This window comes from Oncorhynchus kisutch, linkage group LG27, assembly GCF_002021735.2.
Source record: "Oncorhynchus kisutch isolate 150728-3 linkage group LG27, Okis_V2, whole genome shotgun sequence".
Classification (NCBI taxonomy): domain Eukaryota; kingdom Metazoa; phylum Chordata; class Actinopteri; order Salmoniformes; family Salmonidae; genus Oncorhynchus; species Oncorhynchus kisutch.
The window spans coordinates 43,219,769-43,233,570 of record NC_034200.2 but is presented as its reverse complement, the minus strand read 5'-3'; the positions used below and the strand labels follow the sequence as shown (position 1 = coordinate 43,233,570).

Sequence of the window (13,802 nt, the reverse complement as noted above, 5' to 3'; positions counted from 1 at the left end):
TTGTAGTCCTAAAATCCAGAAATGAGTGACCTCTGGTTAATTCAGCCATCCTTATGACAAAAATTAATGGGGGAAAAATAATAGGGTTTTGGAATAAACGCCGAGAATAAGTTCGGAATTTAACACAGGTTTAAGAGAGCTTGTACATGTTGTTCTATGAGATAATAGCAGTCAGTTAACATGACCTTATATGATCTTTAAAAAATATATATTACATAAATTCTTCAAAATTCACAAAAAAAGTGGAGTTAGTTGATGAATATAATCTCATAGAACAAAAAGTATAATATCTAACCCTGTGTTTTCTACATACGTGTCCGACGAAGCATGGCGTGGTTAGTGCCTACAAAAAGACGCCATTACTATTTCTCTCTACGTCCAGCCTATAAGGACCGCTGGTGCATTGCGCAATGACATCCGGGGAATCTGTAGTTCGACGTTGTGGACATATTTTATTTATCTTCTCTCTTCCATCCAAACACCAACAGAATTTGTTTATCATAGTCCTCGGTTAGATTTTTCCACAAATAACATCTGCTCGACAGATTGTCGAAGACCGCAGACAGCACCATGGCCTCCAAAATAAACGAAGCCCATGAACACATCGCTAAAGCGGAGAAAAAGTATGTTGATGTAGCTAATGGTAGCTAACGGTACTGTAGCTAGCTAGCATCGCTGACCCTGTTAGACGCTTCATCGGTTCCTAGCTAACGTTAGTAACATTGTCCCTCAAAAAATATCTGACCTTAGTTGTTGACAAGATGTGACATAATCAGAGTTTACTTACGACATTGTCATTGAATTACAGTTAATGAATTAGTTGTATTTGTAAGAAGTAGCTAGCTAGCTATCTTCTAATCCGGCCGGTCAGCGGATGCATTCATTCATCACCTAGTTAACGTCAGCCAGCGAGCTGCGGTAACGCTGCTAAGCTGTCCGCTCAGTGGCTGTGCATGCCTTTACATTGTAATATACCTTTACATTGTAATATGCCTTTCTATTGTAATATGCATATTCATTGTCATATGCATATCCATTGCAATCCAAAACAAGGCCACTTGTGTTATAGTGATATGCTGTTCGCAAACGATTCGTTATTTTTGGTTGTTGTTGAACGACTCTGTTTACTGACTCGAGAGTCATGATTTCGTTTTCTCCAAGTGATTCGTTCGTTTGACCTGACTGTAATTATTTCGACTACACAGTATAAGACGCGCTCAGCCTCCTCCGGAGATGCGCTCCGACCTGTATTCATGCGCGCAGAAAAATAAATAGATCATGTTGCAGGCAGCATAAGAGAATGAAAAAAATACACTGATAATTGATATCATCATGGTGCAATAATTAATGTTCATGTTAGTGATATACACCTCATTGTAGAACCAAAACGCACATAGCCATCCTCTGATCAACACTCGAGGTGCAGTTGCATTTCTGCCAAGAGTCGTTCACAGTCTAGTCCGGTTGTGGCCGCAACTATATCACGTTTTTTTTAAAGGCATTAATAAATCATCTTATTTGTATGTCTAGTAATCACAAATGCACATTGTTTGAAGCACACTATTATAGTTCTGTCACAAACAACAACTCCAAATATAGCTGCCTGCTATATTTACAGCAACGGACAGGATGACAGAAGATTAGTTGGAGAACAAAGCAAGCACTCGTGTAGGAACTTTTTTGTTGTTGTTTGATTTGCAATCAAAATCTGGTAGGAACCTGATGTATGGTTAATGAGGATATGATTGCAAATAATTTTTAGCATTAGCGTTAAATATATATATAGATTTTTTATTTTTTATATCAATACCAAATGGTGGTTAATCTTAGGGGACGTCCATGACAGCGATGACAAGTTTCAAGTTGATAAACCACTGTGGAGTGGATTCACAGTGATTTGATTGGTCAATAACTCCAAGACATCTTTTGACCAATCCCTTAGCTTCAAACTGTGTTAAGACATGTACCATGGGCCTACATTCTAAATATGGTGTCATTTGGTACTGTGGTTCATGAGGAGACCATTTTTGAAGTATTTTGTTTGTGTAAGTGCTAATATGCAGTCTACTGGTGGACATCTTGGAATGCATCAATGTTATTTTCTCAAAGTCTTTGGGGGGCTTCATGTCTCGGTCAAACAGGGCAACGGATATGAAGGTTTAAGTGAGGACTGCTTATAACAGCGCCACCTAGAGGCCAATCAGTGCCATTCTTTTAGACCAAGTTTTTTTTCTAAATTAAAAACAATCTATGCTTTGAGTTATTGAACTGAAAAACAAAAACCTTATGGTGCACGAGACTTGTAGAGTCTTGTAGAGTTCTTTCGAGTTTTTAGTTCATCGTTTGCCAATAGGGGTGTGCTGGGTGGAATTGAATCAAATGAACAGTTGTTTTTGACTGAATGAGTTGAAAAGGTCCGAGTCAGTAAACAGAGCCTAACTTCCCATCACTACTGTCTTAATGACTAACCTGATGTAGGTTAGCTCTTCTGTCTATTGGTATGGCTGTGTGTGTTGTTAACCCCTGAAAATAGACATTTTTCTTGCATGTCATTTTGCAGTTTAAAGACAAGCATGACAAAGTGGAAGCCAGATTTTGACAGTGCTGCATCAGAATATGCCAAAGCTGGTCAGTATGCCTACAGTCTGTAAACGTAGAGGAAGGATAACACTCCATACCATGTATTGACAGTCTGATAAACAATCTGTGTTTGTATTCCCAGCGGTGTGCTTCAAGAATGCCAAACAGTTTGAGCAGGCTAAGGATGCCTACCTGAAGGAGGCAGAGTACCACACAGAAAATAAAGCCTTGTTTCATGCAGCAAAGTAAGGTTTTCCATATGAATACTTGAGATTAAAGGGCCAATGCAGATGTTTTTATTTCGATTATCAAATCATTTCTGGGTAACAATTAACTACCTTTCTGTGATTGTTGTCCATTTTAAAATGGTTTAAAAACAAAAAAAACTTCTTAGCAAAGAACAATTTCTCTAGCAAGAATTTTGCTAGGACTGTCGGGGAGGGGGAAACTGAAAACTAGCTCTTATTGGCAGAGGGGTTTGGAACTCTTTCTTATTGGTCTATTAATTCATTTACCGCCTGGTCATGTCACCAGGCAGGCCAAAAACTCCATCCCACCAAAACAGGTAGAAATTTCAGGCTGTCTTTTCCAACAGAAAAATCACTTGTTTTTTTGTACTCCACTAGGCCTTATTTAAAGATTACTAATACCATTCAATACTTGTATATGTGCGACCCCCCCCCCCCCTTTCTAAGAAATGCATTTATTTTTCAGAGCAATCGAACAAGCAGGTATGATGATGAAGGTGAGTTTTCCCCCAATGTCCATGAAATATCTGTGTAATACCTCAAATACAACCAGTGGGAAATAATGGGAGAGAACCAGCTTTTATTTGATTTACTATACGCTTTGTACCATGTGATCGAGAGCATCATTGTCTCACAAAAAAAAAACGATTGATATTCTACCACAACATAGTATGTGTTAATAGAGGTCGTTGAGGTAGCCATGTTTTCTGCTCTGTGACAGGACTTGAAGAAGATGCCTGAGGCGATCCAGTACATAGAAAAGGCCAGTATGATCTACGTAGAGAACGGTACTCCAGACACCGCTGCTATGGCTCTGGACAGAGCCGGGAAGTAAGTGCTGCTCTAGACTATACATGTCTGTCTACTTTATTGATTCGGTGGTTTTTGATATGTTCCTGACCATTGTTGTTTTGGGGGAGGGGTACATCACCCTGTTTTTAATTTTTTTTATTTATTTGTGTCATACTTTTTCATTCTTTTCCTATCTAGACTTATCGAGCCGGTGAGTTTAGAGAAAGCTGTGGACCTGTATCAGCAGGCTGCCGGTGTGTTTGAGGTAAGTTGGACATTTTAATATCATATTCTAAGTTAGAGAAGTTGCCTTTTAATAAGTTGATTTAATGGATTGTTTTGTGTGTGTGTGTAGAATGAGGACCGCCTACGTCAGTCAGCTGAGCTCCTGGGGAAAGCTTCCAGACTGTTGGTCAGATTACGCAGGTAAAGACAACGAATAACAGCATAAAAAAGGCTTCAGAAGCACTACATAGATGCTTCACAAATCATTTATAAGCAGCAAAGTATTGTGGCTGGTCCTGACCCACTGTTCTAACTCGGTTCTGTCTTTGTGAACTGGATGACAGACTGGATGAAGCAGCAACTGCCCTTCAAAAAGAGAAGAACATGTATAAAGATATAGAGAATTATCCCACTTGCTTTAAGGTACGTTCTTATGTCATATGCATGTGCATTCTATTGGAATTATATGCTATTTGTGGATTTTCCAGCATTTCCCTTTCAAGCTATGTTCGGTTCAAAAGTATTGGTGGAGGTGTAAAATACAGATCATTAAATGTTGATCTGGGTCTTTTCTCTTAGAAAACAACAGCACAGGTGTTGGTTCATCTTCACAGAAATGACTTTGTGGCTGCAGACAAGTGTGTCAGAGAGAGCTACAGGTATGAACTTCCTTATGACTGAATACATGCGTGGCTAATGTCTATCTGACTGCGTGGCTAATGTCTATCTGACTGCGTGGCTAATGTCTATCTGACTGAGTGGCGAATGTCTATCTGACTGAGTGGCGAATGTCTATCTGACTGAGTGGCGAATGTCTATCTGACTGCGTGGCTAATGTCTATCTGACTGCGTGGCTAATGTCTATCTGACTGCGTGGCTAATGTCTATCTGACTGCGTGGCTAATGTCTATCTGACTGCGTGGCTAATGTCTATCTGAATGAGTGGCTAATGTCTATCTGACTGCGTGGCTAATGTCTATCTGACTGCGTGGCTAATGTCTATCTGACTGCGTGGCTAATGTCTATCTGACTGCGTGGCTAATGTCTATCTGACTGCGTGGCTAATGTCTATCTGACTGCGTGGCTAATGTCTATCTGACTGCGTGGCTAATGTCTATCTGACTGCGTGGCTAATGTCTATCTGACTGCGTGGCTAATGTCTATCTGACTGAGTGGCTAATGTCTATCTGACTGAGTGGCTAATGTCTATCTGACTGCGTGGCTAATGTCTATCTGACTGCGTGGCTAATGTCTATCTGACTGCGTGGCTAATGTCTATCTGACTGCGTGGCTAATGTCTATCTGACTGCGTGGCTAATGTCTATCTGACTGCGTGGCTAATGTCTATCTGACTGCGTGGCTAATGTCTATCTGACTGCGTGGCTAATGTCTATCTGACTGCGTGGCTAATGTCTATCTGACTGCGTGGCTAATGTCTATCTGACTGCGTGGCTAATGTCTATCTGACTGCGTGGCTAATGTCTATCTGACTGCGTGGCTAATGTCTATCTGACTGCGTGGCTAATGTCTATCTGACTGCGTGGCTAATGTCTATCTGACTGAGTGGCTAATGTCTATCTGACTGAGTGGCTAATGTCTATCTGACTGCGTGGCTAATGTCTATCTGACTGAGTGGCTAATGTCTATCTGACTGCGTGGCTAATGTCTATCTGACTGAGTGGCTAATGTCTATCTGACTGCGTGGCTAATGTCTATCTGACTGCGTGGCTAATGTCTATCTGACTGCGTGGCTAATGTCTATCTGACTGCGTGGCTAATGTCTATCTGACTGCGTGGCTAATGTCTATCTGACTGCGTGGCTAATGTCTATCTGACTGCGTGGCTAATGTCTATCTGACTGCGTGGCTAATGTCTATCTGACTGCGTGGCTAATGTCTATCTGACTGCGTGGCTAATGTCTATCTGACTGCGTGGCTAATGTCTATCTGACTGCGTGGCTAATGTCTATCTGACTGCGTGGCTAATGTCTATCTGACTGAGTGGCTAATGTCTATCTGACTGCGTGGCTAATGTCTATCTGACTGAGTGGCTAATGTCTATCTGACTGAGTGGCTAATGTCTATCTGACTGCGTGGCTAATGTCTATCTGACTGCGTGGCTAATGTCTATCTGACTGCGTGGCTAATGTCTATCTGACTGCGTGGCTAATGTCTATCTGACTGAGTGGCTAATGTCTATCTGACTGAGTGGCTAATGTCTATCTGACTGAGTGGCTAATGTCTATCTGACTGCGTGGCTAATGTCTATCTGACTGAGTGGCTAATGTCTATCTGACTGCGTGGCTAATGTCTATCTGACTGAGTGGCTAATGTCTATCTGACTGAGTGGCTAATGTCTATATAAATTGGTGCTTTCCCACTGTTGGATTTAAAAGGAACCAACTGGTGTAAGAAATACAGTGAAAGCCCCCTTCCAACTCATGCTTTTCACTCGACGGCGAACGACTATTCAGCGATAACCGTAATTTGGGCTAGTCTATGAATTGTGACAGTAGTCTGATGATATAATGTGCTGTTTTCCTGCAGCCTCCCAGGGTACAGTGGGAGTGAAGACTGCGTGGCCATGGAGACGTTGCTGCAGGGATATGACGAGCAGGACGAGGACCAGGTGCACCGCGTGTGTAACTCCGCTCTGCTGAAGTACATGGACAATGATGTGAGTAACACTTCATACAATTGTACCCTCACGGGGTCTGTTATGTACCCTCACGGGGTCTGTTATGTACCCTCACGGGGTCTGCTGAAGTACATGGACAATGACGTGAGTAACACTTCATTCAACTGTAACCTCACGGGGTCTGTTATGTACCCATCACAGGGTCTGTTATGTACCATCACGGGGTCTGTAATGTACCCTCACAGGGTCTGTTATGTACCCGCCACAGGGTCTGTTCCGTTATGTACCCCTCACAGTGTCTGTTTCATTATGTACCCCTCACAGGGTCTGTTTCGTTATGTACCCCTCACAGGGTCTGTTTCGTTATGTACCCCTCACAGGGTCTGTTCCGTTATGTACCCCTCACAGGGTCTGTTTCGTTATGTACCCCTCACAGGGTCTGTTTCGTTATGTACCCCTCACAGGGTCTGGTCTGTTATGTACCCCTCACAGGGTCTGTTTTGTTATGTACCCCTCACAGGGTCTGTTCCGTTATGTACCCATCACAGGGTCTGTTTCGTTATGTGCCCCTCACATGGTCTGTTCCGTTATGTACCCCTCACAGGTCTGGTCTGTTATGTACCCATCACAGGGTCTGGTCTGTTATGTACCCATCACAGGGTCTGGTCTGTTATGTACCCATCACATGGTCTGTTATGTACCCATCACAGGGTCTGGTCTGTTATGTACCCCTCACAGGGTCTGTTTCGTTATGTACCCCTCACATGGTCTGGTCTGTTATGTACCCCTCACAGGGTCTGTTATGTACCCCTCACTGGGCCTGGGCTGTTATGTACCCCATCACAGGGTCTGGTCTGTATGTACCCATCACATGGTCTGGTCTGTTATGTACCCATCACAGGGTCTGTTATGTACCCATCACAGGGTCTGGTCTGTTATGTACCCATCACAGGGTCTGGTCTGTTTTTCATACACTTGAAGAAACAATACTTGAGGTAGGAACAACCCTGTTGATGTAATCTATCTCCCGTTTACTCTCAGTATGCCAAGCTGGCCATCTCCCTGAAGGTTCCTGGAGGAGGAGCGAAGAAGAAGACTGCAAAGCCGCCACAGGGGGGCGCCGGAGCGCCTGCTGCTTCCGCCGAGGACGACGACGACTACGAGGGAGGGCTGTGTTAGCCGCAGAAAACACTGACCGCTAAATACACACAACGCTAAACACACCAGGAAGTTCTGCTCATTGAGGTGAAACTGTCAGAATATGTTGCTCCCCCCTGAACTAGACCCCAATATGTTGCTCCCCCCTGAACTAGACCCCAATATGTTGCTCCCCCCTAAACTAGACCCCAATATGTTGCTCCCCCCTAAACTAGACCCCAATACGTTGCTCCCCCTAAACTAGACCCAATACGTTGCTCCCCGCTGAACTAGACCCCAATATTTTGCTCCCCCAGAACTAGACCCCAATATGTTGCTCCCCCCTGAACTAGACCCCAATATGTTGCTCCCCCCCTGAACTAGACCCCAATATGTTTCTCCCCCTGAACTAGACCCCAATATGTTGCTCCCCCCTGAACTAGACCCCAATATGTTGCTCCCCCTGAACTAGACCCCAATATGTTGCTCCCCCCTGAACTAGACCCCAATATGTTGCTCCCTCCTGAACTAGACCCCAATATGTTGCTCCCCCCTGAACTAGACCCCAATATGTTGCTCCCCCCTGAACTAGACCCCAATATGTTGCTCCCCCCCAAACTAGACCCCAAAATGTTGCTCCCCCCTGAACTAGACCCCAATATGTGGTTTCCCCCCTGAACTAGAACCCAATATGTTGCTCCGTTCTGAACTAGACCCCAATATGTTGCTCCCCCCTATACTAGACCCCAATATGTTGCTCCCCCCCGAACTAGACCCCAATATGTTGCTCCCCCCTATACTAGACCCCAATATGTTACTCCCCCCTATACTAGACCCCAATATGTTGCTCCCCCCTATACTAGACCCCAATATGTTGCTCCCCCCTATACTAGACCCCAATATGTTGCTCCCCCCTATACTAGACCCCAATATGTTGCTCCGTTCTGAACTAGACCCCAATATGTTGCGCCCCCCTATACTAGACCCCAATATGTTGCGCCCCCCTATACTAGACCCCAATATGTTGCTCCCCCCTATACTAGACCCCAATATGTTGCTCCTCCCTATACTAGACCCCAATATGTTGCTCCCCCCTATACTAGACCCCAATATGTTGCTCCCCCCTATACTAGACCCCAATATGTTGCTCCCTCCTATACTAGACCCCAATATGTTGCTCCCCCCTATACTAGACCCCAATATGTTGCTCCGTTCTGAACTAGACCCCAATATGTTGCTCCCCCTATACTAGACCCCAATATGTTGCTCCCCCCTAAACTAGACCCAATATGTTGCTCCGTTCTGAACTAGACCCCAATATGTTGCTCCCCCCTATACTAGACCCCAATATGTTGCTCCCCCCTAAACTAGACCCCAATATGTTGCTCCCCCCTAAACTAGACCCAATATGTTGCTCCGTTCTGAACTAGACCCCAATATGTTGCTCCCCCCTATACTAGACCCCAATATGTTGCTCCTCCCTATACTAGACCCCAATATGTTGCTCCCCCCCCAAACTAGGTATCTAATTCCCTCCACTCCCCTCAGTGTGAAACATGTCGATATCAGTGAAGTATACTCTTCCTATGTGTGGGTCCATCTTCTTTAATTACATCAAACATCCTCTCCTTTTCCCAAAAAAACCTAGATTAAATTCCAAGTGATGGGTCATAAGAAGGATAGTTTTGACTAGGTCTATATCTATACTATAGATATTATTTTACTTTGTCTACAGTTTAATTCAGTGTAACAACGACATATCACCTGTGTGTTTTAAGATGTCTATTGAACATAAATTCCATAGTTGTAAATGTTCATATTTTGTTGATCATGAATTCTCGTTAACTGTCAATCAGGGTTATCAAACTAATTTTGGTCCAACGAGCCGCATTCGTTCTTCACCGAGGTCCGGAGGATTGGTTATATTTGCAAAATCATCCATCTCTTTTGGATGATGAATCATCCATCTCTTTTGGATGATGAATCATCCATCTCTTTTGGAAATTCGATGCTCCCTGACTGTCTTTGCTTTTGTTTCGATTGCTGTCAGCACGTCGGACAGAGTAAAGAGACTCTAGATATAGGCTCGTTATCACTTCTACAGTTTAAATTTAGTTTGAGATTGTTTTCTTCACCCCCAAAAAGTATCTTGAAAAGAGAAAGGATTTGAATGGGCTCGAGGACCGGATCCGTATGATACCCCTGCTGTATAATGGGGCAGTTTTTGTAGGTATGTGTACAGATAAAAAAATATTTATTAATATATTGTTTATATTGTCGTGACTGATCAGTCTTATTGTCATATAGAGTGGGGAAATAAAAATGATATATATATATATATATATATATATATATACACTACCGTTCAAAGGTTTGGGGTCACTTAGAAATGTCCTTGTATTTGAAAGAAAAGCTTCTTTTTTTGGGGGGTCCATTTTAAAATAACATAATGACTATTGTAGCTGGAAATGGGAGATTTTTAATGGAATATCTACATAGGCGTACAGAGGCCCATTATCAGCAACCATCACTCCTGTGTTCCAATGGCACGTTGTGTTAGCTAATCCTAGTTTATCATTTTAAAAGGCTCATTTATCCTTATAAAACCATTTTGCAATTATGTTAGCACAGCTGAAAACTGCTGTTCTGTTTAAAGAAGCAATTAAACTGGCCTTTAGACTAGTTGAGTATCTGGAGCATCAGCATTTGTGGGTTCGATTACAGGCTCAAAATGGCCAGAAACAAAGACCTTTCTTCTGAAACTCATCAGTCTATTCTTGTTCTGAGAAATGAAGGCTATTCCATGCGAGAAATTGCCAAGAAACTGAAGATCTCGTACAACACTGTTTACTACTCCCTTCATAGAACAGAGCAAACGGGCTCTAACCAGAATAGAAAGAGGAGTGGGAGGCCCAGGTGCACAACTGAGCAAGAGGACAAGTACATTAGAGTGTCTAGTTTGAGAAACAGACGCCTCACAAGTCCTCAACTGGCAGCTTCATTAAATAGTACCCGCAAAACACCAGTCTCAACGTCAACAGTGAAGAGGCAACTCCGGGATGCTGGCCTTCTAGGCAGAGTTGCAAAGAGAAAGCCATATCTCAGACTGGCCAATAAAAAGAAAAGATTAAGATGGACAACTGATCACACTGGACAGAGGAACTCAAAAGTGACCCTAAACTTTTGAACGGTAGCGCGTGTGTGTGTATATATATATTACTATATTAGATGTTTAGTATGGTTTAATGTATGTTTATGTGTGTCTGTACAGATGTTTAAGGCTTTGAAATGTCAAAGATAACAGTTGCTGGGGCAATATGCAATACAGATATAGTGTAGTGGGATTGTAAATTATATGTGTGTGTGAAGGAAGAGAAACAGAAGTGTATTGACGGTTGAATACCGCTGCGACGGTTGAATACCGCTGCGAGAGTTGAATAACGCAGCGAGAGTTGAATACCGTTGCGAGAGTTGAATACCGCTGTGAGAGTTGAATACCGCTGCGAGAGTTGAATACCGCTGCCACGGTTGAATACCATTTGTGTTTGGAATGGATGTACAACAAGAGTCCTGAGTAAGATGAGGCATAGCAAAGATTACATGACAGCAGGTTTTAAGGTCATCTACCTTGGGGATGGTGTGTAGCATATGGTGAAGATATGTCTTCGTACCTTACCATACAAACAGAGTGGATGTGACAGGATACTTTAAAAACAATTATAATAATGTATCTTTGTTCTATATTGTTGTTCAATTCCCGGAGACCATAAAAGTGAGACCATGAAAATGTGATTTTTGATTCCATTGTGTATTCCCATTATAATGTTCTAATTGGAAAATGGTGTTATCTAGCTAGAGGTTCTAGCTTCTCCTCTTGTGTAAATGCACATGCAAGCAACTGGACATATTTAAGCAAGCAAAATAGACATCTAGGCAGAGATCTATGTTTAAAAGAAGCTTATACATAGACCAGGGCTCTCCAACGCTGTTCCAGGAGAACATCCTTCCTGTAGGGTTTAATAGACCAGGGTTATCCAACTCTGTTCCTGGAGAACATCCTTCCTGTAGGGTTTAATAGACCAGGGTTCTCCAACTCTGTTCCTGGAGAACATCCTTCCTGTAGGGTTTAATAGACCAGGGTTATCCAACTCTGTTCCTGGAGAACATCCTTCCTGTAGGGTTTAATAGACCAGGGTTCTCCAACTCTGTTCCCGGAGAACATCCTTCCTGTAGGGTTTAACTCCAACCCTGCTCCTGGAGAGCTTCCATCCTGTAGGATTTAACCGTGTTGGAGTGAACCTACAGGAGGGTATCTCTCCAGGAACAGGGTCAGAGTTCAAACCTACAGGGGGATGTTCTCCAGGAACAGGGTCGGAGTTCAAACCTACAGGGGGATGTTCTTCAGGGTCAGAGTTCAAACCTACAGGAGGGATGTTCTCCAGGAACAGGGTCGGAGTTCAAACCTACAGGAGGGATGTTCTCCAGGAACAGGGTCGGAGTTCAAACCTACAGGAGGGATGTTCTCCAGGAACAGGGTCAGAGAGCCCTGGTATAGACACTGTAGGTTTTGTTCTGTATTTCTTGTGGCTAACCTATATATATACGCCGACTGCAAGCCAGGCCTAATCGTCCAACATCAGTGCCCGAACTCACTAATGCTCCTGTGGCTGAATGGAAGCAAGTCCCCGCAGCAATGTTCCAACATCTAGTGGAAAGCCTTCCCAGAAGAGTGGAGGCTGTTATAGCAGCAATGTTCCAACATCTAGTGGAAAGCCTTCCCAGAAGAGTGGATGCTGTTATAGCAACAATGTTCCAACATCTAGTGGAAAGCCTTCCCAGAAGAGTGGAGGCTGTTATAGCAGCAATGTTCCAACATCTAGTGGAAATCCTTCCCATAAGAGTGGAGGCTGTTATAGCAGCAATGTTCCAACATCTAGTGGAAAGCCTTCCCAGAAGAGTGGAGGCTGTTATAGCAGCAATGTTCCAACATCTAGTGGAAAGCCTTCCCAGAAGAGTGGAGGCTGTTATAGCAGCAATGTTCCAACATCTAGTGGAAAGCCTTCCCAGAAGAGTGGAGGCTGTTATAGCAGCAATGTTCCAACATCTAGTGGAAAGCCTTCCCAGAAGAGTGGAGGCTGTTATAGCAGCAATGTTCCAACATCTAGTGGAAAGCCTTCCCAGAAGAGTGGAGGCTGTTATAGCAGCAAAGGGGAGGGGACCAACTCCATATTAATGCCCATGATTTTGGAATGAGTTGTTCGACGAGCAGTTGTCCACATACTTTTGGTCATGTAGTATATGTAGTAGTATATGTATTTCATGTGCATTCCTTTAAAGAAACATTACCTCCCATTTAATTAACCTCATCGTCTGTGGTTACAGCCGTGTCGTGTTGTTGTAGTCCCTGTACCTACAGTACCGTGGTTACAGCCGTGTCGTGTTGTTGTAGTCCCTGTACCTACAGTACCGTGGTTACAGCCGTGTCATGTTGTTGTGGTCCCTGAGAATACTAGATGTTTGGGACGTAGCCTGAGAGTTAATTCTAACAAGGTTCTTCCAGAACTGAACCGTGGAAAGGAAGGACCTTGTAATGGATGTCGAGCTTCTTAAGTCTCTGTGTGTATTTTAATGAGAGAGTTAGATCGTCTACCAATGCCTCTGTCCTTTCCTTAGCAATGTCCTGGTTTTAATGCACACCGGTGCTGCTTCTGTTGTGATGTTCTGTGTTTTGTGCATTAGTCACAATCCAAAATGGGGAGTGTACAACATACATGTGTCCATCCAGGGAAAATAAAAGGGACAAATCTCTTACCTTTGTAAATGGAGTCGTGTTGAATGGAAAGATCCTCCGTCTCCATGTGTTGCTAGTGAACACTGAACTCTGCTAACTAGCATTACAAAGCATTTATAGTCATGTATAATGGCTTATCAATAAAGGCCAATAAATTCTGACGTGACAATTCATGATTTCCTGTAAGTAAAATAAAGAAACGTTCTTCTGAAAGCTGTAAGTTGACCTTGTTTTAATTGTTGGCCATTAAAACCATACCTTTTAAACATACAACTGGCCCATTAAAACCATACCTTTTAAACATACAACTGGCCCATTAAAACCATACCTTTTAAACATACAACTGGCCCATTAAAACCATACCTTTTAAACATACAACTGGCCCATTAAAA

The 13,802-nt window shown here is 43.1% G+C and overlaps 1 protein-coding gene across 1 annotated transcript; it reads left to right on the top strand.

The window, feature by feature from the left end:
• The first annotated feature begins 408 nt into the window (after positions 1–408).
• On the top strand, positions 409–13,626 carry napgb (N-ethylmaleimide-sensitive factor attachment protein, gamma b). The gene is made up of 11 exons (XM_020473990.2): positions 409–623; positions 2,561–2,628; positions 2,723–2,825; positions 3,295–3,325; positions 3,550–3,659; positions 3,819–3,885; positions 3,976–4,046; positions 4,190–4,268; positions 4,425–4,504; positions 6,392–6,521; positions 7,524–13,626. Exons 1-11 carry the CDS (start codon positions 571–573, stop codon positions 7,659–7,661), a joined length of 930 nt encoding a protein of 309 aa, XP_020329579.1. The 5' UTR covers positions 409–570; the 3' UTR covers positions 7,662–13,626.
• The last annotated feature ends 176 nt before the right edge of the window (positions 13,627–13,802 follow it).